Raw genomic sequence first — 26,007 nt, forward strand, 5'->3', positions numbered from 1 at the left:
GTTATTCTCCAAATACAAAATTAAGTAGCAACAATATCATTGTTTGTGTTAAAGTCGTTTTAAACTTTTATTAAATTAAATGTTCATAGTGTCAGCAGCTCAAATATTTCTATATCCTGGTTTCTCAGTTTTATTTTTATTTCACCATCTTTAAACATCATTGGTCGTCAGCTCCACTGATTAAAGGAATAATTCTCGGTTGCAGCCTAACACATCTCCTATGGTGGTATAATACGATGTTGCCAGAGGTTAATCACAAACTACACTAAACCAATCTGAAACAACTCAACCTCAATATAAATTATCACGATTAATACTTGCATTTTTTATTTTTTTAAAGTTAGTTGAGTCAACAAGAATCCATGGTTTTCATAATGTAATGAGTCAACAGATAACAGACAAAAACATGAGGAAGATTTTTGTGTAACTTTTGAGGTAAAAATGCTCAACATTTGCTGATTCCAGCTTCTTCTATGTGAAGATTTGTTGATTTTTTTGTGTCTTTATAATTATTCTAATATCTTTAGGTTTTGTACAAACACAATTCACAGCCATCACCTTGGGCTCTAGAAATCTGTGGACTACTTTAGACAAAAGGAGGCATTTCTGTTACTGTGAATAGGTCTGAGAGTGTAAGATGAACTGATCATTGAGCATTCTTATGTTTTGAAAAGGCTACAAGTATTTTCAGGAAGCTGTTATCTCAGTTCATAATGTTATTACTAAATGGCAGCCAACAGGAATCGACCTTCAGGATGATTAAGCAGATCAGACTGCTCAAATATGACCTTCATAGAAGAGTCATTAGAAAAAGACCTTAACTGCATCCTCACCACAAAACAGCATCAGATGGCTGCAAAGGATCAAACAACCCTGATGTATTCCGGTAAAAGGAAGTTGAAATATAATTTTTGGCTACAATTAACACAGGTATGCAAAGAACACTCGCAACTTTTCAGCACAAGGGTGAATGGCTAACGCTTTAGGCTTGGGTTGCAGGCAGCTGCACAGGGAACATGTCACCATTTGAGGAAAGAATTAATTCAATTAAATACCAACAACATCTGGCCAGCAACACAGTAAATAGGTGAACATCCCTCAAACAAGAATTGAAAAGCTTAACTGGCTGAAATATTTAGTCTGTGACTCTTGCTAAAAGGGGCTGTTACCAAGTACTGACCATATAGAGTGTGCCAACATTGTTTCCGCATTTGTTATTTTGAGAGAAAAATAAATAGATGGAAAAGAATCCCAATTTAAATTATTAAAGAAATAAATGTCTCTTACCTATTTAGCATTAAATTTGGGGCCAAAACATTTTCATACCAATTAATTAAAAAAAATAGTTTAGATTTGAATTTAACATGTACAAAACAGCAGCTGGACTGTCACCAAAACAATTTATCACTTTTATCTATAATACTATCAGTGCAAAGAAAAATTATTCACCTACAAGGATATAGGGGAAAAATCTTAAATAAAGACTGGTTCAGTAAAAAGTGGCATCTTTATTCATTTTACAATTTGAGAGAGTGAAGTCTACAGCATGGAGCGCAAACAAGTATAGAGCACAGGAAACTGCAGGGACAAAGTATTAAAGTTCAATATCATTTGTCAAATCAATAATCTCTAGCTACACGTTTCCATTTGTGGAGGATAATTCATTTTTATTTCACTACACAACTACCAAGAAAATCCTTAAAAATGATCCACTGTCCAGGACCTGGTGTGTACAGGAGTCCCAACTTAAACATCCCAAAAAAAAAATAATCTTAAGGGTAAAATTTACACATCTCTTAAAAAAAGAAAAGAAAAGAAGAAACCTCAATATGTAAAGAAACGTAGCTTACATTCTGCAAGTTGCACAGAGTGGTATTATGGTACAACTGTGTGTAAAGGGACCGATGTAAAAAAAACAAACAGAAAACACACCAACCCATACATGCCAAGAAGCACGTGCACACACACACACACACACAAAACACACAGGACAGATGTTTTAACTGAACACACAAACAGGTCATAAAAACAAAACCATCCCAAAATAAAAAGGTTATGTTTATTTTCTGAGAGACTGAAGAATAATTTGACAGATGCGAGTGTTAGAAACAAAAGCAAGAGAATCCGATAAGCTATTGGACTACACTCTTAAAAATGCAGAACATCTACATTTTATTTTATGCACAGGAATGTTGGACATCAAAAAAAGAAAGAAAGAAAGAAAAATACAAAAATAAAAATCAAATGATCCAGAATACTAGTCTGAAGGGGGCAGAAAGGTTGGGGTGTGTCTGAGTCTTCTTCAATCTGAGTCTCCTGGGTTTACAGCAAATGACCAGAGTACTGCTTCACACTGAAATAAAAATATAAAATGGAAAAATAAATGAAAATTCCCAGCAGAAAACTGCAATTGACAAGTCAATGACAGAGTAAATATATAGCTAAGCAACTGTGGGAGGAGGAAGTCTAAAGTGGAAAAGGATGAGGAGGCAGAGCAGGAAGACAGACAGACAGAAAGATAGAAAGAAGAAAAGCAACATGTGACATCAGCGGGGGAGGTGAGGGAGGTGGAGAGGAGGAGGAGAAGGGGGGATGGGGTGGTTAGCCCTTGTGTCCAAGCGGGAGCAGCAGACTGAGGAGGGGGGAGGAGAGGAAGGAAGGAAGAGGGAAGCAGGGCTGGTTACCATGGCAACACTACACTACTCATGAGACAGCGGCGGCAGGTCTACAGATGCATTAGCATTCGGGCTAAGCCCAGATAGCATCAACGAGGAAGTATTGTGCATTATACGTGCCTACTGGTTGCCAAGGAGACAGAAGAGGAGAAGCCTGTGCTATTTGGCAGACTGTGATTTGTTGTCAGTTGATCTAACTAAAAACAACAAAATCACTAGTCTTCCACACAGCAGCAGCCAGGGGAAGAGTCAGTCCACTCCCTGCTTCACAGTGAAATGGCTTAGATGGAAAATAGACACTGCAGTTTTTTTTCAATCATATTCAGTGGACAAATGTGACAGTCAATGAAACATGTCAATCACACTGTCCCTTTTTTTTTTTAATCTTACGCAGTGGGCACTAACTACATTTGCCTCCTCCGTCAGAGCCATTTCATGTAAGAGGAAGGTTTGAACGAGTTTCAGGTTGCATGGGGAAGAAAGGAAGGGGGTTAGTTAAGAAGAGACAGCAGGCAACAGAAATGCATAACCCAACCAAAGGTGGGTTATGCACTAGTATCAGGATGCAATTTCAGAAGATCAGTCATGCATTTACAATCTTAATTAAATCTACAGTCTATGCATGTGTGGTTGAGTTGAGTGAAAGAGAAAAATAAGGCAAGAATCTTATTTTTATGATGCTAAGAAGGTTTGACGCTAAGAAGACTAACCTGATGAGATAAAAAGTTTCAACTACAACAAGGTGGCTGAATCAAGATTTTCTACATCCAATATCAATGCCATTGTAATTCAGTTAGTCCAGGTCAGGACTTGCCTGTTCTGTAGAAGGTACTGGGCATTCTGGATCTGATCCTGGGTGCCAACGATGGTGATGATGCGGTCCTCTGAACCTTCCAGAGGTTCGTCAATCTTGATGGAGGCTCCAGACTCGTGGCGGATCTGTTTGATCCGCTGGCCTCCCTTACCAATGATGGAGCCGGCCAGCTGTTGGTGGACGAGAGAATAGGGAGCTTGTTGTTGGATTTTGCAGACGAGCAAAAAAAGTGAACACACAGCATTGCCGTTTTTAAAAATCTATTAAAAAAAATAGCCATTTATATGATCACATCCATCTAATGCCTTTCAGTCAATTCTGTTCTACCTCGCTCGATTTGACAGAATCTGTGGTAAAAAGCATTTTAAGATTAAAAACACAGCTGAACAACTGCAAACAAAGAAGCTTCATGAGCTCAAGTGGAGTCTGCAGCTTCATTAAAATGTGTCCTGCTGACTTCATATGGCTGCAATGATTTAATGACCTGAAGGAGAAGCTTGTCATACAGTGTAAAGCAGCTGTGGAGAGATTGTCAAGTCAATCAATCATAGCACTTTATCAATCAATGTTATTGCTTTAACCACATTTTAACTCTATATTTTTATGTTGCAAGTTATTAATAACGTGAACATTGTGATCACAGTCTTTTCTCCCTGTCTCTTATACAGCAGAAGCTGCAGGTCCACTTATGCCCCGGCTGTCAATCATCTACATCACTGAGCATATGAAGAGCTACAACACATCTTTCTGTCTCCAGACTATAATTTATGATCCATTAGACCAGGGTACAAAGACAGTATAGACATATGAAGGGTGCTATAATGTTTAAGTTCACTGATAAGGTCTAAATGATGCATAATATGTGTGTGTGTGTGTGTGTGAGAGGTAAGAGAGAGCTTGTGTTTTGTAGGTCTGGTTGGTTCAGGTGGTTGATTAACACATTTTTTAAGAGCCAGGTGGTGCAGATTGACTATCATAAAAGGTCGGGTGGGTATGTGTAATAAAACCTCTTGACCCGCACAACACTACAGCCCGCTGGTGTTTAACCAATAGGAAAGCAGAGTAACTCATAAAAAGCTTCAGCCCATTTCCACAGTTTTGTGAGGATTAGGAGGATCTGACCTCTTAGCACTGCCAAAGTGGCAATACTCTTTCAAAGCAGCTTCATCTTTTTTAGATATTAAGTCATGTTTGTCTGAGAAGCAACTCTCAGAAACAGCCACCTAAACATCAACTTATGCAGCATTAATGTACTTTGAAAAGATAAGAAGCAGAACCGTTTAACTGAAAATTAAACAGTGCCATTTGCTGATGCCTGATTCGATGACATGTGATTGTTGATATCAATAACCTATAAAGGTTGTTGTTAACAGTGGTTTGGGTGTAGAAATCAAACAACCCGTTCACACACTGAAGGCACAGCCATCAATTACAGGTTCAATGTCTTGGGCACGCGCAGGAATCAAACCACCAACCGTTTTGCTAAATGGATGACCCACTCTACATCCTGAGCCACAGGCACCACGTATGACTAAATGTCATTCATATAAGGCTGGTGAGGGTGTCCACATGACATCATATATGGCGATGTTGGACTTAACGAAGTCTGACGGAATCCCGTTTATGTCATGAGGGTGTAGTGACGGAAGAACGTCTTTCTTTGGTGTGTTATGTTGCTGTCAGTTACTCACATCCTTAGGGATCGTCACTTGTGTGGTGATGACAGAACCACCCATGTCACTATAGGAGCCACGTCCACCTGATGGGCGGGGAGACATGTAGACCAACACATAAGCAGGGGAGAAGAGGGGGCCAGCAACACAAGGACCAGAAGTAGAGCACCGAAAATCAATACTTGGCTTTACACATTATGACACGTGGCTGAACAAATTTTTCTGGTCACACTTGTCAACTAAGTGTAGAGACTCACCTGACTGATAGCTATCCCAGGAAGAACTGTTGTCTAATGTACAAGAAAGAAAGACAGAAATAAGAAACACTGACAAGTTATTTCTATAACATATGTAAAAAAACAAGAAGCAATGCTACATACACAATGTGACTTTCACATGTTGAAAAGACCAAAAAATGTTTCATATCAGCTTCAACGTTTGTGTTTAACAGAGATATTTTAAGTAAATGTCATTCCACTAGTTTCATTAAAAAGCACAATGTTGTAGCAGAACACCTTCATGTTAGCCTCAATGTCCCATGAGCCAGTTTGTCACAAAACATCACATCAACAAATCAAAATCACATCCATATAATGACATAAAAACCAAGAGGCTGAGGACTTACCGTATCCTCCTCCACTCTGTAAAAAAACAGAAACACAGACAGGTTATGCACAGTATGGACCATTCTTTTCATCATTCTACAGATCCCAAGTGAATTGACGGAGGGTTGCAAGAATAAACGTATGGATGATGCAGCAGCCTCTTCCATGGAGTAGACTCAACTAAAAGCCACCCAGTTTTCATCATAAACCAGACTCCTTCCTCCTCATCCTTCCTCCCTCCACCCCCCTTCCCGTCTCTCCTTGCATCTCCATCAGCCCCCATTTTCACCTGCTATTCAGCTGCTGCTGTCGCCAGGGCAACAGGCAATTCAAAAAGCTGTTGCTGAGCAACAGCAGGCAGTATCCTGCCAGCTCTCAGAGAGGGAGAGAGGGAGCGAGGGAGCGAGAGAGAGAGACCTTCCAATCTGTCAACAAAGCGTTATTATTGCCTAGCAACCAACCAGGCCACCCCACTCCCCCCAACATCCTCCCTCTCTTTACAGGAAACACAGGCTGGCCGTGAAAAGTACACAGTAAGAGGGCAATTACAGCTGATTATTATGGGGTTTCTTCGGCTGTGGTGATTATGGTTATTTGGTGGGACAGCTCACACCACGCCAAAACTAACATGGCTGCATGGCCAGGTCTCAGATGAGTGTGTGCACATGATGTGCACATGAATGACCAGCTATGTTTGTACTGTCAATAAAACACCATTATCATGACAACACAATAGACAATCACAGCATATTGTCTAGTGCAATGACCAACCACAACGCTAGACTGCGGACGCTGGCAACCAATGAGATGCTAGTACCAGAGCTTGATGCATTTAGGAAAGGGTCACTAACCATGCTCTCGCTATAGCGATCCGGTCTGCTTCTTCTGTCACTGGTGATGAAAGAGTGCCATACAGGCAGGGAGATGGTTGGAGGGGGGGAGAGACAGAAAGAGGATAAAAGAGAAAACGAGAGGGAGATGGGGGGGTGGAGAGAAATAGAAAATTCTTAGAAAAAATGCTTGACAATATTCCAAAGAAAATTTCTGGTCTAGGTCAAACTGCACACACATGCTGAGCAAGATTACAGTATAAACACATTTCCTCTCAGCCATCTTCCCACACAGTAACAGGAACAGCTCTGACAGTGTTATGGTGAGAGGAGTGACAGGTGGTGGTGATGATCAGAGCCAAGAGCTGCTGCTTTTTTTCTCCTCAAAACTCGAATAGAGGAATCAGCTCCAGAAATGGATTGCGTTTTACTTGGTTCTCTTAATATATCGAACATACATGCATGTATGTTAATGTCATATCACTCAATGTTAACCATGGTTCATTACATATACTATTCAAGAATAAAATATATTTTGATTGGCTTAGAGGTTTTCTTCAGACAATATCAGCCATATGTATATCAGTTTGATTTCCATTATGCACACAGCTGACAGCTGGGACATGACAGCGTTCAGATTTTGAGGTGCAGACATTCATAATGTAGTATAATCTGAACAGAAACACATTTGTCAGGGTAATAAATTGTCTAATTCACTGCTTCTTCTGAAAGCATGCTGTTTTGCAGTAAATTTAAGTTATCAGCACATGACCCTCATACACCACCACAAATGAATTCTCTCAACATGGAAAATACTGGGAGTGTATCGGAGATTTAGGTAGGTTACAAACAGAAGACAGAGGAGGTCATACAATATTACTGCAGTTCCCTTTAAGTGGAGTGCTAACAGGTAGGTTGGGGAGCAGGGTAAGGGATATATGCAGGCTGGGGCATTACAGCTAGAGAGAAATGGTTGTTTTGCAAGGCAGCAATTAGTATCAAGGGTTAAGGATATGACAGGATGGCAAAGGTTTAGAAAGAGTCATTTTCTCATGAGCTATGAGAAGTGGATAATCAGGCACATTCGAAAACTGCAACGATAAAGACGCAAGGAAAGGAAACAGAGGATGTGTAGGGATACCTCAACAAATACAAATGAATGTTTATCCACCATGGTTACATTCTTGTCACATTTGTGTATGGAGGATATGCTGAACACCTGTCAGCACTAGTAAATGATTTACTCCTCACAAAGACCAAAGGGTAAAATGCTTCTCTACAGGAAGCCCCAATCGATGGTAATAATGACGAAATCTTTGTTTCACTAAATCAGAGCAACTATATTGTGACAAGTTCGGGTACTAAAAAAAAATTACAGAATATTTGAATGTCAAAGTATCCCTGTTAAAAGATTAGTTAGGAAGTTTAGGCAGAGGTTTGGGGACAGAAACTTACGTTGACCTGTCATCTGAGCCACGGTACGATTCATAGTAACGATCATCTCTGTGGGCAAGATGGCGATGGGGAAAAAAAGACACAAACACACCAAGACATACAGTGATGAGCACATACAATAAGTGGAATGATGAAGATGAATACAAAAATTTTTAGAGGTGTGACCCTGGATTGCATGCAGAACACTGGGCTGAGTCCTATGAATTACACATGAAAAAATGGCTAGCAAATCTTTGATCAGAATTCCTGCAAATCGAAAATGAGCAGCTGAACGTGATCTTCAAAAGAGAAACTCTGAACAGTGCCAATGTCTGAAATATCAAACACTTAAAAGTTTGGAGTAACAGGACTCAACTTCAAACTGATAAGGATCATGCAGTCATTTGACACTGTTTTGGTCAGTAAAGCAACTTACCGTACAAGATTGTATCTATATTACTCATTAACAGTATCTATATTACTCATTAACAGTATGACGGGTGTAATTTTTAGGAAAAAGGTTTTAACATAAATACAAAAACTATATTGAGTGGCTACACCTTATGAAATGACTTGTTTGGGTATGAAAGAAATAAATAAGCAGGAGAGCGATAGAAAAAGAGGGCAACACGCTGCATTTCGTTTATTTCCATCTCTTACCCTCCTCTGTGTGGGTGTCCCATGGGCATGCTGCGTGCCCGGCTGCTCCCCCTGCTGACTCTACTGGGGTGAGGTGGTGGAGGAGGACCTCGACGGGGGCTCATCTCATCGTATTCCCGGCGGGAAGGAGGCAGGGGTCCGCGTGCCCCTCTGCTAGAGGGCATTCGGTCGAATCCACGGTCTCCTGCACTAGACCTGCCCCCACGCATGGGAAACCCTCCCATAAGCCTACGACCGCCGCCCCTTTCTTCAAACATCATGGTGAATCCACCATATTCATAGGTTTCGTCGTAAAAGTTGGGGTCATATGGCTGTGCACGGCCCTTTATGGGAGCCTAGGGAAGGAGGACAGAGGGGAATATATTGACAATTTGTAATGCATGGTGCACACTGTAAGAACACAGTGTGCAGAGAATAAATGTAAATCTACTAGCAACATGTGGAGAAAAACAAACTCGCCGAAGAGGCATAAAATATTCGGATCCATCATCGTTTTGCTATTTTCAGTGTCTTGCACTAAGCTAGATTAAAAATGATTTCATTAACAGACTCAATACATTCATTCTCCCTTCTGTCTTCAATGTCTAAAGAGTAGTACATAACAAAAAGCCTCATTTGCGCTTTGCAAGATTCTTACATCAGCGATGAGCTCCAGCATCGTCTTGATACACTCCACCACTCTCTCCGTTTTACCACCAACCAGCACCACCCGGTCTGTGGACTGAGGACAACACTCCTGGAACAGCTTGATGCTGGTTTTGGTGTTCTGGAAACACACGAACAGGTTCACGTGAGCAGGCCAGGAAAGAGACAACGCTTCAATTTATATAAAACAGTAGCTGATTCTACTTAGAAAAAATTTAATAAAAAGATTATTATTAACTTAGTACATTTCACACTTCATTTTAATGGCATGTCCACATCTTTGGTGTATATCAAGGCTTCAATGACAGAGGATTGATCCAGGAGAAAATTGATTAACACACTAAATAGAAAAGGAGTGACATGACAACTGTCATTAATTTGGCAGCACACAAGGCTGTCAGAGAATGCATTTCAATCCATAAACTGCATTTCAACTAATTTAACTGTAAAAGAAAACGATAGATTCTCTTGTATTCACATACCTCCCGCAGCTCCTTGATCTTGGCTCCCTTCACCCCAATGATCGAGCCAGCAAGGCTTTGGTGAATCAGCAGACGTAGCTCACAGTCAAAATCCATTCCATTGTACTGCTGGTACTGACAGGGACATTTGGCTCGTTAATAATATGATTCAATCTATGTAGCTCTCAGAAATAATGCCTTGTTTACAAAAATACAGCACACAATAAATCTATTTTGTGTGCTGAAAGTGACATTTACAGACAATTTGGTGACAATTATAAACATTGACATGAAGAGAAAGACAATAAGTTCGGTTTCGCACCTCCTCCAGCGTTGGGATAATTTTGAGCATGATTTCGCCAACCGTCTCGATGTCGGCACTGATGCTCAGGATGCTTCATATTTCAGCCATCAGTGACAAGCACAGCCACACAGAGGGAGGGGTTCAGGGTGCCAACAAGGCATCCAGGGGAGGGGAGGAAACAAAATTTTAGATCAGAGAATTTATGATGTCCCCCTCTTTTGCCATTGAAAAACTGTCAAACCCCATTTAACCAACTCTCCCGAGACTAACACACTTAAATAAACTGCTGATGTCCATTTTGATATTAACATGCTAGGTAATTCAACACTGTTATTGGAAAAAGGCAGGTACTTAAACAATACAAGAAAGAAAAGTATTTTGCCCAGAGAAAGGAAGAAAGAAGACAAAATAAAAAAAAGGGACCCAAAGAAAAGTGACTGCATTTGGTGACCACTGAAGGGGCAAGACGGGGAGGTGAAGTCTGAGGAAGATCTGGCAGCAATAAGCACCAATGGTGCCAAAGAGAACTCTACAGTCCTAAAGCAGTTTGGCGGATGCACACCACAAAGAGCGACTACCCAAAAAAAAAAAAAGAGCTAAACAATGTGCTCAACACAAGATTCTTATCAGGGAAGATGAGCGAAATAAACTTTTCTGGTTCATATCATTCGCCAAAGGCCCTGTGTTAATTTTTATTTTGGACTACTTTGATGCTTAATTTAGCCAAGAAATTGAAGTATTTTGTTGTCTGCATCCACCTAGTGAGCTAATAAAATATAATGAATTACTGATCAAGAGAACTTAAGCACAGTTTGTTCAAGGAAGCAGAATGGTAGACAGCTGAGGAAGAGTGGCAGATTACACCATGGAAAATGAAGTTTGCCACCGGTGGAGTTGATGTTTTTAAAAAAGGGATTGGAAAAGCGACAAACATAAAAACCAAAAAATACATGAGTGAGTGGGACAGAGGGAGGTAATCTGTACTTTCAATAGCTCCAGCAGTCGATAAACGAGTTCAGATGAAGAAAGAGACAGGAAAGGAAACAAACACGACACTTGAATCCTAGCTTGCCTTTTTGCATTTCAGAATGGAACGAGAGTCTGAGTCTATCAATGAGGACAACACAAGGAAAGGATGGACTGAGAAGCAGGTGAGCTTATGAAATGGACGAGAACAAACACCAGTTTATCCACTCTGAGGGGGGAGGGAGGTGAAAACGCGAAAGATAAAGAGGATAGATAATCATCAATGAAAATAAAATTAAAATAAAGACATTGCACAGATTATTTCAAAGATTTACAAAGACAGCGGCAGATTGTGGAATAAATCCTGAAAAAACCACCCTACTTTTCAATATTGACGTAATTTAAAAAAACTGCATATAAAAAGGATGTTGACATTACTTTAACAGGCTCAACAGGCAGATTTGGACATGAACGTATTTAGGCATTTTGACTTAGGCTAATACACTGTGAGGACAGGTAGGTTAAAATACAGTGACTTGACAGAGGCAGGATGACTATTATTCATTTCTTCTTGTTTGTTTGACCTGTAGTCAGGCAGTGAGAGGGAGGAGCTTAGGGACATACCGCTCAGGCCCACTGCTGTCTGGGACTGACACACTGGCATTGTACTGGGCGTGGAATGGGCAGGGGCCAGGGCCATTCGAGCACAGATGTCAATCAAGTAAGGCGCCCATTTAGGGACAGGGCACGATTATGGGCCAACCAGGGTGTCAGGTGGGCGGGCGCAGGAGGGGCCATCCAGAACATGGGCAACAGAGGAGGAAGTGGGCAAAAAGTCAACAGTAAAATAATAAACAAGGGAGAGGGAAGAGGAATACATTTTAATATACAGGCTCTACACTGTTCAAATGTGAATTTTAATTTGTTTCTCTCAGAGATTTGTTTGTCAAAGAGAGAAAAGGACAAAATGTGACATTTGAAAATTGGCAATGGCATATTAAAAGCATAAAGACTTCAAAGTTGGGGAATAGACCAGAGACAGTGAGAGAGAGAGGGGTAGAACAAAATGTGGAGGGCTACAAAAAGAGGCAATGGTACTAAATGAATTAAGAACTGGGTACCTTTCCTAAACACTTCTAAAAAAGAAATATTAGCTGGCCCTGCAGTTGACGTCAAACACTCCACTGTGCCCATAGATTTCAATTAACGAGAGCATCAGTGTTGCCACAACAGGACTGCTATAATAAATTATCATTATAGAGGAACAAATGGACATTAAATTGAACTTAAGTGCCTAGGTCCAGTTTAGCTGAGGCAATCACATGATGTTCATGTGATAAGAAAATCATAAAACCAACTCAAAAGGGTTTGTCAGAAGGCTAATATCATCACAGGCATCGGCTAACCACATCCCCTGTTTACACAGAAGAAATGATGCCAACGTAAGTTTTCGTCTCAGGGTAAATGTTTGTTAAAAAATAAACTCTTGTCCTATCATGAAGGCTGGGCAGGGTTGAGAGGCTGAACACCATTGCAGGGTAAAAACATAAATAAACACAAAATAAAAGGTTTTATTAAAAAAGATGTACTCACGTCTGTACGCAGGGCTTTGATGTTTTTGCCACCCTTTCCGATTACAGCTCCCGCATTCTGAGAATACAGAGCATACTTACAAAAACTGAACATAAAAAAAAGATTTACAGACAAGGTGTTGGAGAATATTATGACTAAGGTCAGGAAAAGCACAATGACTATATATACACACACACATATTTATATGAAACCCTAATAAAAGGAAGATTTTTTTGTTTCAAAAAGAGATGTGATCAGGGCAACAATTAGAAAACCTTCAAAAAATAAATAAACATGAGGGGCAGAAAGAAAAACAGTCTTAAGCAATGTGCAGACGACAGAGACAAAAATACAAATAATTGCACAGGGAGTTAAACATGAATCATTAAATGAAAGGGAGCTGATTTACTTTGCTCTGCAGGAGGATGCGCAGCTCAACCATCTCCTCTGAGTTCCTAGAGCGCTTGAATGATTTCTGATCATCTGCATCCTCAGCAGGGCGCTTACCTGGTAGAAGGAGATAAAGACACACACTGACAACCCTGCATACACAGCCTACCACAAGATAAATGTAATCAGAGAGCAGTGAACCATAGTCTCACAGATTTACATATTTTTAGACTGTTATGTTGAAAGCGAAATCTACACAGATCACAGCATGCAAAACTAGGGAGGACAGTGAGTATATACACTGTTCTTTCCTTATGTTTTCCAAATATTTTAACTCTAAGTCATAGTTAACTTGCTCTAGTTTCAAAAATCAGTGCTGAAAACGATCAAATACAGAAATTTGTTCATTACAAGACACACGTGTAAAAGGTTCGTATACAGACGCAAAAACATGAAGATGATTTATACCATTGGTCTCTGTGTTGCCAAATGAAGAATCGTCGAGCTGCTCATTTTCTGAGTCCATGGTCTTCTCGTGGTGGGAGAGATGGAGTGGGCACCTCTGTCCGGGGAACAGGCGGCAGCAGTTAGAGAGATGCAGAAAAGTGGCCCCTGTGAGCTCTGGTAGTCTGTCAACATCGTAAGAAGAGGAGAGGGAGAAATTAGACAATAAAGTGTGTGTGTGCTGGAGATCCGGTTAATCAAGAACTCGAGTTGAAATGGAGAAGAAAAACTGGCGGAACAACTGCACTCGTCGATATTTATTGCGGGGACAAGGGCGTGTTGATAGGCGGAACTAAACAAGGGAGGACCAAACAGCAGCTGGGACCTGCCAAGGAGGGAGAGGGAGCTAAAACACAGATCTCATACGGTAGCTTGATGGCGAAGTTCGACACGCATCGATTCTGATCGTTTTCTATGTTTTGGAAGAACACATGACCGATTTCTATGTTTTGTATGCGGGTGATTGAAAACGTAACTTAACAGCGAAGCTGTTTACCCAAATAAACAATTATCGTGATATTATTATTAGATATGATAAAGTGACATTAACGGGGTCCATTGGTATATTATGTTTATTGCTAGAGCAACTGCAGCCACCCTTTCGTCAAGCGACGAGTCCTGACCGAAACACATTGACGTTAGATAACAAGCTAATACTAAACGGCTGCAGCCATTTTATCTGGGGGGGGGGGGGAATGTTTCAACTTGTTGATTTGAATCACTGTACAGTTTAGCAACTGATATACCAGTCGTACTTATGCCCGTTACGAACGTTAGCTAGCTCCACTTGTGGCTAACTCGGCGGAAGTCTTTCACTGTGGCTAGTGCTAGCTACCCGGCCAGCTAACTAGCCTGGAGGGAAATGCGTTAGCTCCGAGCGTCACCGTACGGATTTGTAACAACAATTCCATTAATTGCAGATCCTGGGTTTAGTGAGGCAGGTATGTTTTTACGTACATCACAAGGCACCGTAGCGCGTCACTCATCTAAAGCAAGCGGGTTGATAAAAATCTTACCGATCGATTTCTAAGATAACCAGCTTTAGCCAGTTAAGCTAGCAGCTAGCTAATTTCGCCATGTTGCTATAATTCCAGTTGAGCACCAGCGGGGCTAGCCAGGCCAGCTAATTAGCCACCGTCGTAGCGGACACAGACTAAATAACAAAGTGACTCCTAAAGACTTGATTCTTATACCGTATCAGTTCACTTCTGCTGTATTAAACTCTGTGGCGCAGACAAAAAGGGCGAAACATCGACAAGAACACAAACCTGCGGCGCAAGACCTCGCTCGTTCCCTTCCTTCTCTACCGAACCGGGAAGTGGACTAGTCGATCTTAAGCGCGCTGATTGGTTGAGGAGACAGCAAATCAAGCACGGAGAGTCACGATTGGCTAGAACAGACGTCAATCACGTGGGCGGAGGCGTTTTCATTCCTCTTTTCCGGTTATAGTTAGTTCGTGTAAATTACTGTGGATATTCAAGTTATTCTTGTTTACAGGGTGTCGTCTACAAAACCATTGTTCCTGTTGGTTTCTGAGAACTTGTAGACGTTTCACAGTTTCATTTCAAGGAGCTGTAATAGGTTACTAAAGCTTAGGTGGTCGCAAACGGACACAATGCTAAGGTGCTGTTGCATGAGCATAAAGCTAAGTTAGGTCAGTCAACTTTGGCGCCTGGGCTGCTTCCCACAACACTTGATGCCTCCATGGTCGTCAGGTAACCTTCACAACAACTTGCATGCTATCAATCCAAACCAGTAAACTTCACTGGTATCACATTTACACGTTCTGCAAGGTAATCAAAGAATCCCATTCACAATATCTCTGTAAGAACAAGAGCAGTGAATAAGATCAACACAGAAAATAAACAAATGGATACTGTGCCACTAAGTTGGTGATGCTATAATACGTATTTACAGATGTATGTGTCCCACTCTTGTCTTTCCTTTGACAGGAACATCAGGCAGCTAGAACCGCACACATCCTTTCTTTTTTCTTTAAAAAAAAAACTGTATTTATCTTCAATACATTAGGGGTGAGAGGTGTTTTCTCCCACATAGAGAGGTGATTTCTCCCTTTGTGTCAAACTTTTTAAATTTGGGAAGAATTCTATATTTTTCTACATTTTGTTAAGATGTTTTCGCTATCCCTGCCTGCAGTCATCACTCAGTCTCTCCTTCTCTCCTCCACAGTATCCAGACGTGACCCTCTGCAGTGACACAGGGCTTAGCCATGCTGATATGACGACAACAAAATAACAGAATGTAATTCTCCTGTGGACTCTATCAAGCTGTCAAGTGGTTTCAGAGATTCAGAGAGAAGATTAACCCTTAACATAGAAACCCCACCTAAATCCTCCAGAGATTACAGGGTGCTGTGCATTGAATTAAATTATCTTTTGACCACTTCAACATACTACACAGTTTTCCTTGTTTACATTAAAGTTACAAATGCGAACACGGACTAAAACTGTTATCAGTTATATTGTTATTCCAAGTGAAGACATAAATGCAATTTATCAAAATTAACCAAAGTCAGTAATCACCTTTTTGGCTACATCTCAAAATAACTACTGACAAGTACAGTTCCCTAGAAATAACAGAAAGTGCCCTAAGTCAAATCCACACAAAGGAAGAAGATGGCCCCTGAGATCCAGACCGTGGTACGTACGACCCAAGACTGGCTGAAGGCCTCCCGGCATGTCCAGGTGCCCTTTGCGTGGCTGGAGGCCTGCGTGGAGTGGCTACAGGAAGAGGCAGGAGGCGCTGGTCGTCTGTCGCAGCAGCAAATTAACCAACAGGTACGCAGGATTTCAGATTATTTGACTGTGCAGTCGTAAATGTAAAAGTAACACACTCCTCACAATACATTTTAACTAAAAAGTTCAGTCACCAGCTGTCTCTGTAGCTTTCCTCCTCATGGTCGTCCTCAGGAGGTTGCGTTTGCTCAGTTGTCATGGAGATAACTTGGTTATTATGATGTCACTTAAGTCTAAACCGTCACAAGTGCCTCTATATGGAGGGATAATGATTACCTCCTTCGTAGTTCAAAAAATGGTCTCATGCATTTGAGGCATGTGATGAGCCATTGACTGACCACTGGCTGATGACCTTTGACCCCTCATCAATCGATGCTGTGACTGATATTGGTTCACAGGCAGCTGATGAGTGTTTCCGCTGCTTAACCAGTCTCTTGTCTAAGGTTCTTGCCTTTTCACCTGTAGTAGCAGAAATTTTATACATTTTCCAATTTGGTGCTTTTCTTTTAAATCATTCAAACACCAATATCTTTGCAAATGTCAGCATGGGCTTCCAGGACTTGTGATAAGTAACTTTTAAAATGTTCGATATTTCATAACTAAACAAATAATGAGAAAAATAATCCACAAATTAATTGACAATAAAATAACTTATTTATTATTTTCCTTTTAGGGGTGATCTTGCCTTTAGGGTGTACCACTCTAAGGAGTAACCTAGACAGACACAATAGATGATTTGTGTGTCTTTCTTTCTTGTATGGAAGGCAATGCTCATGCTTATTATTACTCAGCATGATTTAAATAGTAGTTTTATTAATGCTCCCAAAACGCCAAGCAACCTCGAAAGACGTGATTCAAACTGTGGGGCCCAGTCTTTAAATACTGTCGAGCCCTACAGTACAAATTTGCAGCTCACAGAAAGAACAACTCATTGAACCTTGGAGCCGATGAGCAACAAAAGCCCAAGACCACACACATCTCTACTACTATCAGCCGAGAATAAGAAGATCATGCCACAGTGGGCTAAATTGGGCAATTAAAGGAGTGAAAGATCACCTCCTGGTCCGACAGATTCTGGTTTCTGTTGCAACACGCTGATAGCAGGGCACATTTTTTTTTCGTGTAAACAGCATGAATCCATCTTGCCTTGTGTCAGCTGTACCAGCTGGTGGTGGCGTCATGTGGGTTGCGTTTTCTTGCATTGACGCATCATTTGTACGCCACAGTGTACCTAAATATTGTTGATGAACAGCTGTGTCCCTCCATGGTCAAAGTCTTCACATTTTTTCCAAGTAGAAACTAGAGGAGAGGAGGATAATGCTCTCATCTCTCAAGGCCTGTGTTATCTCCTGATGGTTCCAGGAACATGATAGTGACATCAGCTCATTCAAGTGACCTCACACTTTGGATGATGTAAATGTTCATATCACAAATAAAAGACCACGATCTGCAGGGACTTATCCCACTACTGAGTTTCTACACCTCAAAATCCCTGTTACAATTCTCTTTTGGTGATTCATTTCATCAAAGAATGTGAACTTTTCTGATAGCAAATTTACATCTGACCCACAGCGTAGCTAATTGTGGCTGGAGTTGATCTATTGAGGAAACTTTATTTTCCATGTCATTCAAGAATTGAATAGTGAATACACACTCAAGGAACTATAAAGGATAGAAATATGTACAAGTTAAACAAAATATAAATATTAAAGCACATATATGACATTAAAATTGCATGAATACAATATGTATTATTGCACAGTTATATTGGTTCAAAACCTGGTTGAGATATTCTCGGTGCATGTGCTCTACTGGGAGCTTCGCTGATTGTTCAGTCTGACGGCAGCAGGAAGGAATGACCTGCGATACCTCTCCTTCACTTTGGCTGTCATTCAAGTGAAAGTAACTAATTCTAAGTGTCATGAAACAGGTCTCACATTCGAAATTAAACTTGATGTGAATGACAGAATTGCCATCTTGCTAAGACCTCGCATGTCGCCTGATGTGTAATTTTAGGCGCTGGATCAGTGGCTGATGACAGACCTGAGGGACCTGGACTACCCTGCTCTCCCTGAAGGACTCGCTGGGGCCCAGAAGACCGAACTCAGTGGCACCTTCTGTGTCCAGGTACGGGCTCGTTGATCGTATATCACATGTTATTTGTTTCATCTCAGGTTTTATCTCTGGCCGTTGACCAGTAGAACTGCTTCCCTCAAGATCTGGAACAGTCCCTTTCTACATCAGGTCTATCAATAATTATAGATTTAAAGTATCTTTTGATGCCTTGTAATGCCAATCATTATTTATCTGTATCAATGTCTTTTACTGTGTTTTTCTCTTCTACAAAGTCTTTTTCTTACATTGTGCATCTTATCCTTTGCGTCGCCTTCTTTTGCCATGATTGTAATGCACTTTGGCTCAACTACTGTTTTTTTTAAAGTGCAATATAAATGAATCTGACTTGACTCGAAAATGATAAATTAGTCAAAATTGGCTTTGAAAGATTATTTTGACCAGATACTGTAACAGCCAACGAACACGTATGAACAGTTGTGGAGAACAATATATGAGCAAAATTGTGTAACCGTAAAGTGCACAATGAATCAACATGGAGACATCAGTTTGTAATGCTCTCCTTGCAGTTTGTGTGTCAGTTATATCTGTTGTGTTGTATCTTCAAAATATTTGGTTCAAGGCAATTTTTTGCTCCAGATATTTTCTCTTCCCTTTTCCATGATTGGTGTGTTCTTTTGTGTGATACAGATTATATATTCCAGTAAGCCAATTATAGACAAAATCACATAGCAGGCTGTTGTAGCAAAATCCAGGCTGCTGAGCGGTCCATGGAAAAGCGATGATTAGAGGACAGTCAGAAGCCATGTTATAACAAAGCACTTCTGGATTCCAGTTCTCCTTTAGATGGGAAATAGAAAAACTCAGCTGGAAACCTTGAGACAGAGTACTGTAATTAAATGTTCTGAACGTACAACAAAGGGAGGGTATCTGTGGGGGTCTAAAAAAATTGGGAAAGGCTAAAATTAAATAGGCCTTAAAAATTGTTAAATAGTTTGAAATTGTAAGTATTATGTCTTTGGTCCATTTAGTTAGGTCTTAATTATGTCAATGATAAATTAATACAAATTCTCTTGGAAAGTGTGAGTAATTCTGGGATGATAGTCCTTCATATCTGTCGTATTGATCCAGGTCTCAAGTTTAATTCAAAAAGTCTTACATTTAAATTGTTGAAACCTGCAGAAGCCCTGGTTATTCTGTAATAAGAGTAATACATTCAAATAATTGCTAGATATTTAGGACGTAAATGTTCCAGGGAAATTATGGCTGTCACAGATCCCATTCTGTTTTAGGTGGATTCTTTGCTGGACGTCAGTCAGCCTGCGTACATTCAGCTGCAGAAGTTGCGGGGCACGGACTGTGGCAACGATGAGGTGTCTGCCGTCACACAGGCCACACAGAGGTCCTGGGAAGTCAGACCGACCCGGATGCTACTACTGCAGGTCAGACACACTTATGAAAGAGAAAAGATGTTCAGGAAAAAATATTTAACTTGAATTTAACACCTGCATTAAGCTTAAAGAAATCAGGGATTAGGTATAATTTCTCAACCTCTCCACGAAGAGAATCTGAACGTTGTGATGAAAGGAAAACATGAACTTCTCAGCCTTAGAACCCCAATTTCATTAGAAAAAATGTATTATGGCTAGTTATCTATAATTAGCATGTCTGTGTGCATATTTTGAACTGGTCAATAAAACGTTGTTCGAGGCTCTTTGCACTTGCAGAGATGTTTTTTTCTCCCACGACTAACAACAGCAGAACGATTTTCAGCATTTCACAGTTTGTTGCCAGAGTAATCATGATTACCAGGTTTCCTTTGTGGTGGAAAACTCAAAGTTGGAGCTGTATTATTATTTTTTATAGAAAAGTTTGTGATCACAGTTTCTGCCAAAACTTTGTGACATTATGAATTAACTAGTCTTGACAACAGTGTATTTGATATCATAAATACAATATTAAACTTTTATTATACTCATCTACAACCAGGCCTTGTCTTTATGTTTGGTTTGTTAGAATAATGAAGACATCTGCTTCTCTTCCTCACTGAATCACAGTGGACAGGTCCAAGCAGTGAGAATATATGAAAGAGTAAATTGCTAGAATATGAGAAACAGATCGAATTTTCATCTTAAGTAACACACTTGTCTGCTGTATGGTTTCTCAAGAATAGTGCTGGTGTTGCTTAGAAACGTTGCGTTGTTGTTGTTGTTTTACTGTTTTGTCCGACCATTTTGAGTCACAGTCCTACGAGTCATGAGATGCACGGCAGATGAAGTCACTGCCGAAGGTAATAAAGAGACTGGTTATAAAGTAGATGTGTTTAGGTACGTTTTGACCAGCTTTGCATTTTGAAAACTCCAAGCCAGGCAACATAAAACACCCAGTCGAGGTCATACTGCAGCCAAACAACCTACACCATGACTTACATATACACTGTTACTGTAGCTGCAGGTACATTGCAAATAACTGCTTTCTAAACTTTCAGAATTTAGAAATAATGTCAAACTTTGAAACATATTGCAAATTAAATGATTTGAGTATTTTCAGTTTCTTTCCTGGTCACATGCGCTGTGTCTTTGTGTATTTACAGGTGACAGATGGAGTCCAGAGCTTGGAGGCTATGGAGTATCAGCCAATCCCTGCACTCAGCGCCGCACTCAGGTAAAGAATAAATCTACAAAACACTTGTAGTGTCTCTTTGCTGCTAATAAAAAAATTAAATAAAAACATCTTCCTAAAATGTTTGGGTGAAAATGTGATGAAATCTACATTTGAGTTAATAAACATGCAACTGTAATTTCAATGCCAGCACAAGGATTTTCTCACTATGGCTAGATACTGTATTTTCCAGGCCTGGTGCAAAGCTGCAGTTGCAGGGACGGATGGTGTGCAGACTCGGGATGCTGCTGCTGGGGCCGTCCAACGTCAAAGTCCTGGGTGGTGAGGTGGAGGACTTAGTGGACCGGAATAAGCAGGTAAACCTATTGTGTCATAAAACGATGTTAGCTCTCTGTGTTTGTGTGGTTTTATTTTTTCTTGTTTTTCTTTCTGAATATTAACTGGAACTAATCACCTTATGAGTGTACAACAGTTTGAGTAGCATATTTCTGTACAACTGTGACAGGGCCAGGTGCTGTGTCGGACACTGGGTCTTCCTGAGGAGCAGCAGCAGGAGCAAGAAGAGGCTCTACTAGCACCACAACAAGGTAAACTCATCACAGCTCATGAAGAATGGAAATCAGTTCAATGAATTCAAGGGAAGATGATGTGGCACACAGGTCACTGAGGGTTTGGAATATGTGACACAGGGCTCCCACAGGTCCTTGAACTCCTTGAGAGTTTGTGAATTTGAGAAAATAAATCACGGTCTGGAAAGTCTGTAAAAACTGAAAGTGCCCGGATTTCTATATTTCATGCAGAAACAGAAACTTTAAAACTCTTTTGATATTTGTCTTACTTAACAATTATAAATGGATGCTACTGCCTACATGTGTCTCCTGCTGTCTGGCACTCAACTCCAAAACAAGTGTCTCTTAAACAATTTATTGTGTTGCTCTACTGTCAGAGAAGGTAATAGAGCTCGTAGTCTGTTGTCACTGTAACACAACAGAATTGTTCACACAACTCTTTACTGTCGGCTTCTATAAAGCCTGCTAGTTCCCATCATTAACAAAATATATGTGTTGTTACAGAAACAGTTGATTAGCATCTGAAACTATGCCTTTACCTCGAGAGTCCTTGAATTTGATGTTGCAGAAGGCGAGGGCACCCTGATAACACCACCACAGCCTTGTTTACAAAACTGAAACAACCCATATTTATAGTTGAAGACCGTCATGATGCTGAGTCTCCTTTGGTTTTCTTTTCAGTTGACGACGAAATGGAAGACCTGGAGCTGGACGACGCAGCGTTGTTGGCCAGTCTTGAGGCCCAGGAGGAGGTGCCGAGGATCGAGGTCGGGCCTGATAGTGGCTACGGGACACAGAGTGAGACCTCCACTCAGTTCTCCAGAAGCTCCTTCGTCGGGAGCTTTGTCTCCGCAGCCTCATCCAGGTGGGATGTGAAAATATGATGTCGTCAGGGAAAAAATATCTTGACATTTAGACTTTTAGCATAATGTTTGTTTTCAGAAAAAATATCACCGCTCCTGTTCAGATACTTTAGGAAGAATTAAGCACTTTCATTTAGAGCCCGTGTAAAAGGTAATTTTATTTAATGTTTGTTAATTTTTAATGATACTAATATTACTGCACGAATACTTTCATAGAGATGGTGAACTGCTGAAAGAGGAGAAGCAGCAGAGCAGCATCAATCTATCTCATTTAAAGTGGAGCTCTTACTCCTGGGCTTCAATACATTTCTCTGTCTGTCCAAGTTGATAATCACAATTTTCTATTACTGCAAACTTTGATTAGAATAAACGCAGTTCACTAATTATCGGATCAAATTCAGAACCAGCTGCCTGGTGACGAGTTATTTTAAATTTACCAACTTCAGGCTGCAATCAAAGATAAGACTCAGCAGTTTAGAAAGATATCTGACATATCTACATTGGTAACAGCTCTGTGAAAATGTTCTTGATTGTCATGGGTTTAAAAGTCACATTTTAATCCCTTTATCCTGCGTTAACCCTGGAACAGTGAGCCCAGTAATAATGTTCAATGGTTTAAAAGCTTTGTTAACTCAGTTGGGCATTATTGGCTGGTGTCTTCCAGAAGTGAGGCCTCCATCCATTCCTACAGAGGTGGTTTGACCCAGAGTAGCAGAGGTGGTCCAGTCCAAGGTCAGCTCCTCGAACAAGAGGATCCTGAACTCTTACCCTCCGACCATGAGAATCAACCAGAGGTCCGAGCTCACAGCATCGCAGAAGAAGACTTTCCAGACGAAGACTTTGACGATCTTCCCCTGGATGAGTTGGACAGTGTCGTTTTTCAGGAAACTACAATTGTTAGTGCACAGTCTGACATTAGTCACAGAAACACACCGCAAAATAACAGCAGAACAACAGGAAATCCTCCGAGTTTGGACAGTACCACAAAACCTCAAACTGCACGGATTGAGCAACGCACATCAAACTGCTTGGGGTCCCAGTTTGGTTCTGGCAAGTTCAGATCCATCACACAGAAAAGAGACTATGAAAGCTGCAATAAAGGAGAGTTTGTGGGGAATGATGTGAATAATGTTATGGGTGAGGACATGGACTGCTTTCTTGAAGAGGAAGAAATCTATGAAGTTCAACCTGGGAGGACTGGCGGGCCAAATCAGCTCCCTGAGCAACAAGGACTTGGAAGAGAGAGAGACTCTGAAAGAAAATCAGCTCAAAAAGATGCACAGAGTGACGGCACAGTCCCCGCTCTCACTCTCACCTCGCCACCTTTCACGTACTTGTGCCTGCTAGAAGACCTGAACACCACAGCACACCCCCACACCACAGAGATCCGCGTCAAAGCTTTCATCGTGACCCTCTTGGGGAAATTGAGCAGCAGCAACGGCGGTTGGAGCGTCTGCGCCTCGATATCTGACGGGACCGGTTACCTGGACGTGGAGCTGTCCGATAAGGTTTTAACCGGCCTGCTGGGTTTCTCCGTTGCGGAGAAGGCGTCTCTGAAGCGCGACCCGGCCCGAAGGGGTGAGCTCGACGCGGGGATGAGGAGATGTCAGGAGGGGCTGGTGGACATGTGCTGTGTTATGACCATAGTGGTCCAACCAGAGGGAAGGAAAGCTGTGGTTACTAAGGCAGAGCAGGTCAGTGAGAAGGTACGGCAGGAGCTGGAGCAGAGGGCGAGAGGCGGGAGGAAATAAAAATGGAGGAGAGGTTCAGGGGAAGTTAAAGAAAATTAGATAGAAAGTCAATTGCTCTTGATTAGAGATGAGAAATATAACACAGCACATCGGTACTGCCTGAAAGATTTCCCCCTCAGAAATGAAACTGAGGTATTTTTTGGGATTGGTGATCTATCTGCCCTTCTGCTTCAGATTTAGAGAGCAGAATGTGTGAACTGGATGTCTGGTGATCACCAAGTGGTGTGTCGCAATGCCTCCCATCTGCTATATGTGAATGTGACATTCTGTCAATAGAGGATTTCATTCATCTATTCAAAGAGCTATTTCCTGCTCAACATGCGAGTCATTGCCAGGCAAAGTAATCAGACTAAAGATGGAACATTTTATCTATAGGATACGTGTCAATGATGGGTTGTTCGCATATTAATTCCCAAAATGTATGTGACATTTCAAACTATGCGAAGATAAGAGTGAGACATTTGAGATGAGGAATGAAGGGTAAAAAATCATTCTCTGATTGTTGTAATGAATTTCCAGCCTTTACATTCGTTCAGCACATCCATTACTTCTGGCTGGAAAACTGATCAAATATCCAAGGGCAGCGTGGGTCTTTAATAAACTCTCCCAGGGTAGAATGAGAGGAAATTAAGGTAAAGGAGAGGCCATCATCTTCGATTATTTCTCCTCATTATTGAGCCTCATTTATGTTTTTGTCTTTGATGAGCACATTTACCACAGATGTGATGTTTATGCCTGTATTTACTGTATATTCAAATAAAATTGTTCTGGAGGTTTTACCATTTTCTTTCCTACTCTTTACTGACTAATGAAATGTGTGTGTGTGAAGCGGGAGCTCGCTGCTAATTTCACATCTCCGTTTCTCCTCGTCAAGTGAGTATTGTATTGAATTAGATGGATAACCAGACAAACCAGAGCACTGCACCAATCCATTGTGTTTCATTTGGTTTTTAATAGTTTTATCAAATGCACCTTTGGGAAATGCTCTGTTTAAGCACACATAATAGTAATTAAAAGCAGTATAAGCTATTCCTTTGCCTCTGTGATCAATCTTTAAGATAAAACTAGATAAAAATATTTACTGCATACATGTTTCTTGTCAGTATTAATTAGATGACAGTCTCGTACCACGGTGTGATAAAGAGCAGAACGCAGGCTAATAAAGGTACCATGGGACATGTATGCTGGGGTGAACGTGTGCCCATGCAGATGTATGTTATTGTCTTGCCACTGTGTGCACTTCTATTCAGGTAGCCGGTCTCATTTGATTAAGGTATAATCAGATTGAACATCTAAATCAGGACCCTGCTATGAATGTCGATAGGCTATTATGTGCTAATGAGGCTGATAAAATGGAGGGGGGGGCAGCCTGTAAGAGGGGTACAATTTGAATAAGCATTGGGCGATAGAGTAAATGAAATAAGTGGGAGTGCGCTCTCAGCGTGAAGTGATGCTGCAGTCCAACCTCCCTATATACAGTACATACGCATGGCAGCGATAATGAGACTGACAAGTGTGGCTATATGGTGAGTGTCCAGCTCACTGTGACTGTAGAACTATAACAAAATACACTTGCTAAAGCTTTTTTTATTTAGATTTCATGTTGATATTTGGACAGGTTGAAACGTAAGGGAGAGAATTAGATTAATGTATTCATGAATGTTAAATACAACTCTGTGATGTAGGCCTATGAAAATGAGCACAAGGTTGGCCTTCAGTAGAGCACATAGCTTCTGCCCAACAGTCCTTAAAGTCAATCAAGCTGCACACACTTATAGATATCAGTCCCCTAAATATGCCTGATTTTTTTCATCAAGAGTCGTATTTCTTGGGAGACCAT

At 40.9% G+C, this 26,007-nt stretch overlaps 2 protein-coding genes across 5 annotated transcripts; one reads left to right on the forward strand and one right to left on the reverse strand.

The window, feature by feature from the left end:
- Positions 1-1,488: 1,488 nt before the first annotated feature.
- hnrnpk (heterogeneous nuclear ribonucleoprotein K) lies at positions 1,489-14,868 on the reverse strand. 3 transcript variants are annotated; one of them, XM_034594639.1, is made up of 16 exons: positions 14,802-14,868; positions 13,498-13,658; positions 13,049-13,146; positions 12,661-12,717; positions 11,692-11,735; positions 10,120-10,192; positions 9,819-9,926; positions 9,329-9,457; positions 8,692-9,026; positions 8,053-8,100; positions 6,619-6,658; positions 5,788-5,803; positions 5,420-5,452; positions 5,181-5,248; positions 3,490-3,659; positions 1,489-2,353 (listed from the first exon to the last, which is right to left on the reverse strand). In XM_034594639.1, the coding sequence occupies exons 2-16, from the start codon at positions 13,553-13,555 to the stop codon at positions 2,323-2,325; spliced, it is 1,308 nt and encodes a 435-aa protein (XP_034450530.1). In that variant the 5' UTR covers positions 13,556-13,658; positions 14,802-14,868; the 3' UTR covers positions 1,489-2,322. The 3 variants fall into 3 exon arrangements, with proteins under 3 accessions (XP_034450530.1, XP_034450529.1, XP_034450531.1); XM_034594638.1 differs by having other exon boundaries at positions 9,819-9,932; positions 14,802-14,867; XM_034594640.1 differs by lacking the exon at positions 8,053-8,100 and having other exon boundaries at positions 9,819-9,932.
- Positions 14,869-14,929: 61 nt separating this feature from the next.
- On the forward strand, positions 14,930-24,167 carry rmi1 (RMI1, RecQ mediated genome instability 1, homolog (S. cerevisiae)). 2 transcript variants are annotated; one of them, XM_034594635.1, is made up of 9 exons: positions 14,930-15,248; positions 15,724-16,331; positions 18,306-18,416; positions 19,655-19,804; positions 20,956-21,026; positions 21,217-21,340; positions 21,490-21,571; positions 22,235-22,418; positions 23,081-24,167. In XM_034594635.1, exons 2-9 carry the CDS (start codon positions 16,170-16,172, stop codon positions 24,165-24,167), a joined length of 1,971 nt encoding a protein of 656 aa, XP_034450526.1. In that variant the 5' UTR covers positions 14,930-15,248; positions 15,724-16,169. The 2 variants fall into 2 exon arrangements, with proteins under 2 accessions (XP_034450526.1, XP_034450528.1); XM_034594637.1 differs by having other exon boundaries at positions 14,980-15,248; positions 22,253-22,418.
- The last annotated feature ends 1,840 nt before the right edge of the window (positions 24,168-26,007 follow it).

Source organism: Hippoglossus hippoglossus, chromosome 9 (genome assembly GCF_009819705.1).
Source record: "Hippoglossus hippoglossus isolate fHipHip1 chromosome 9, fHipHip1.pri, whole genome shotgun sequence".
Taxonomy (NCBI): Eukaryota; Metazoa; Chordata; class Actinopteri; order Pleuronectiformes; family Pleuronectidae; genus Hippoglossus; species Hippoglossus hippoglossus.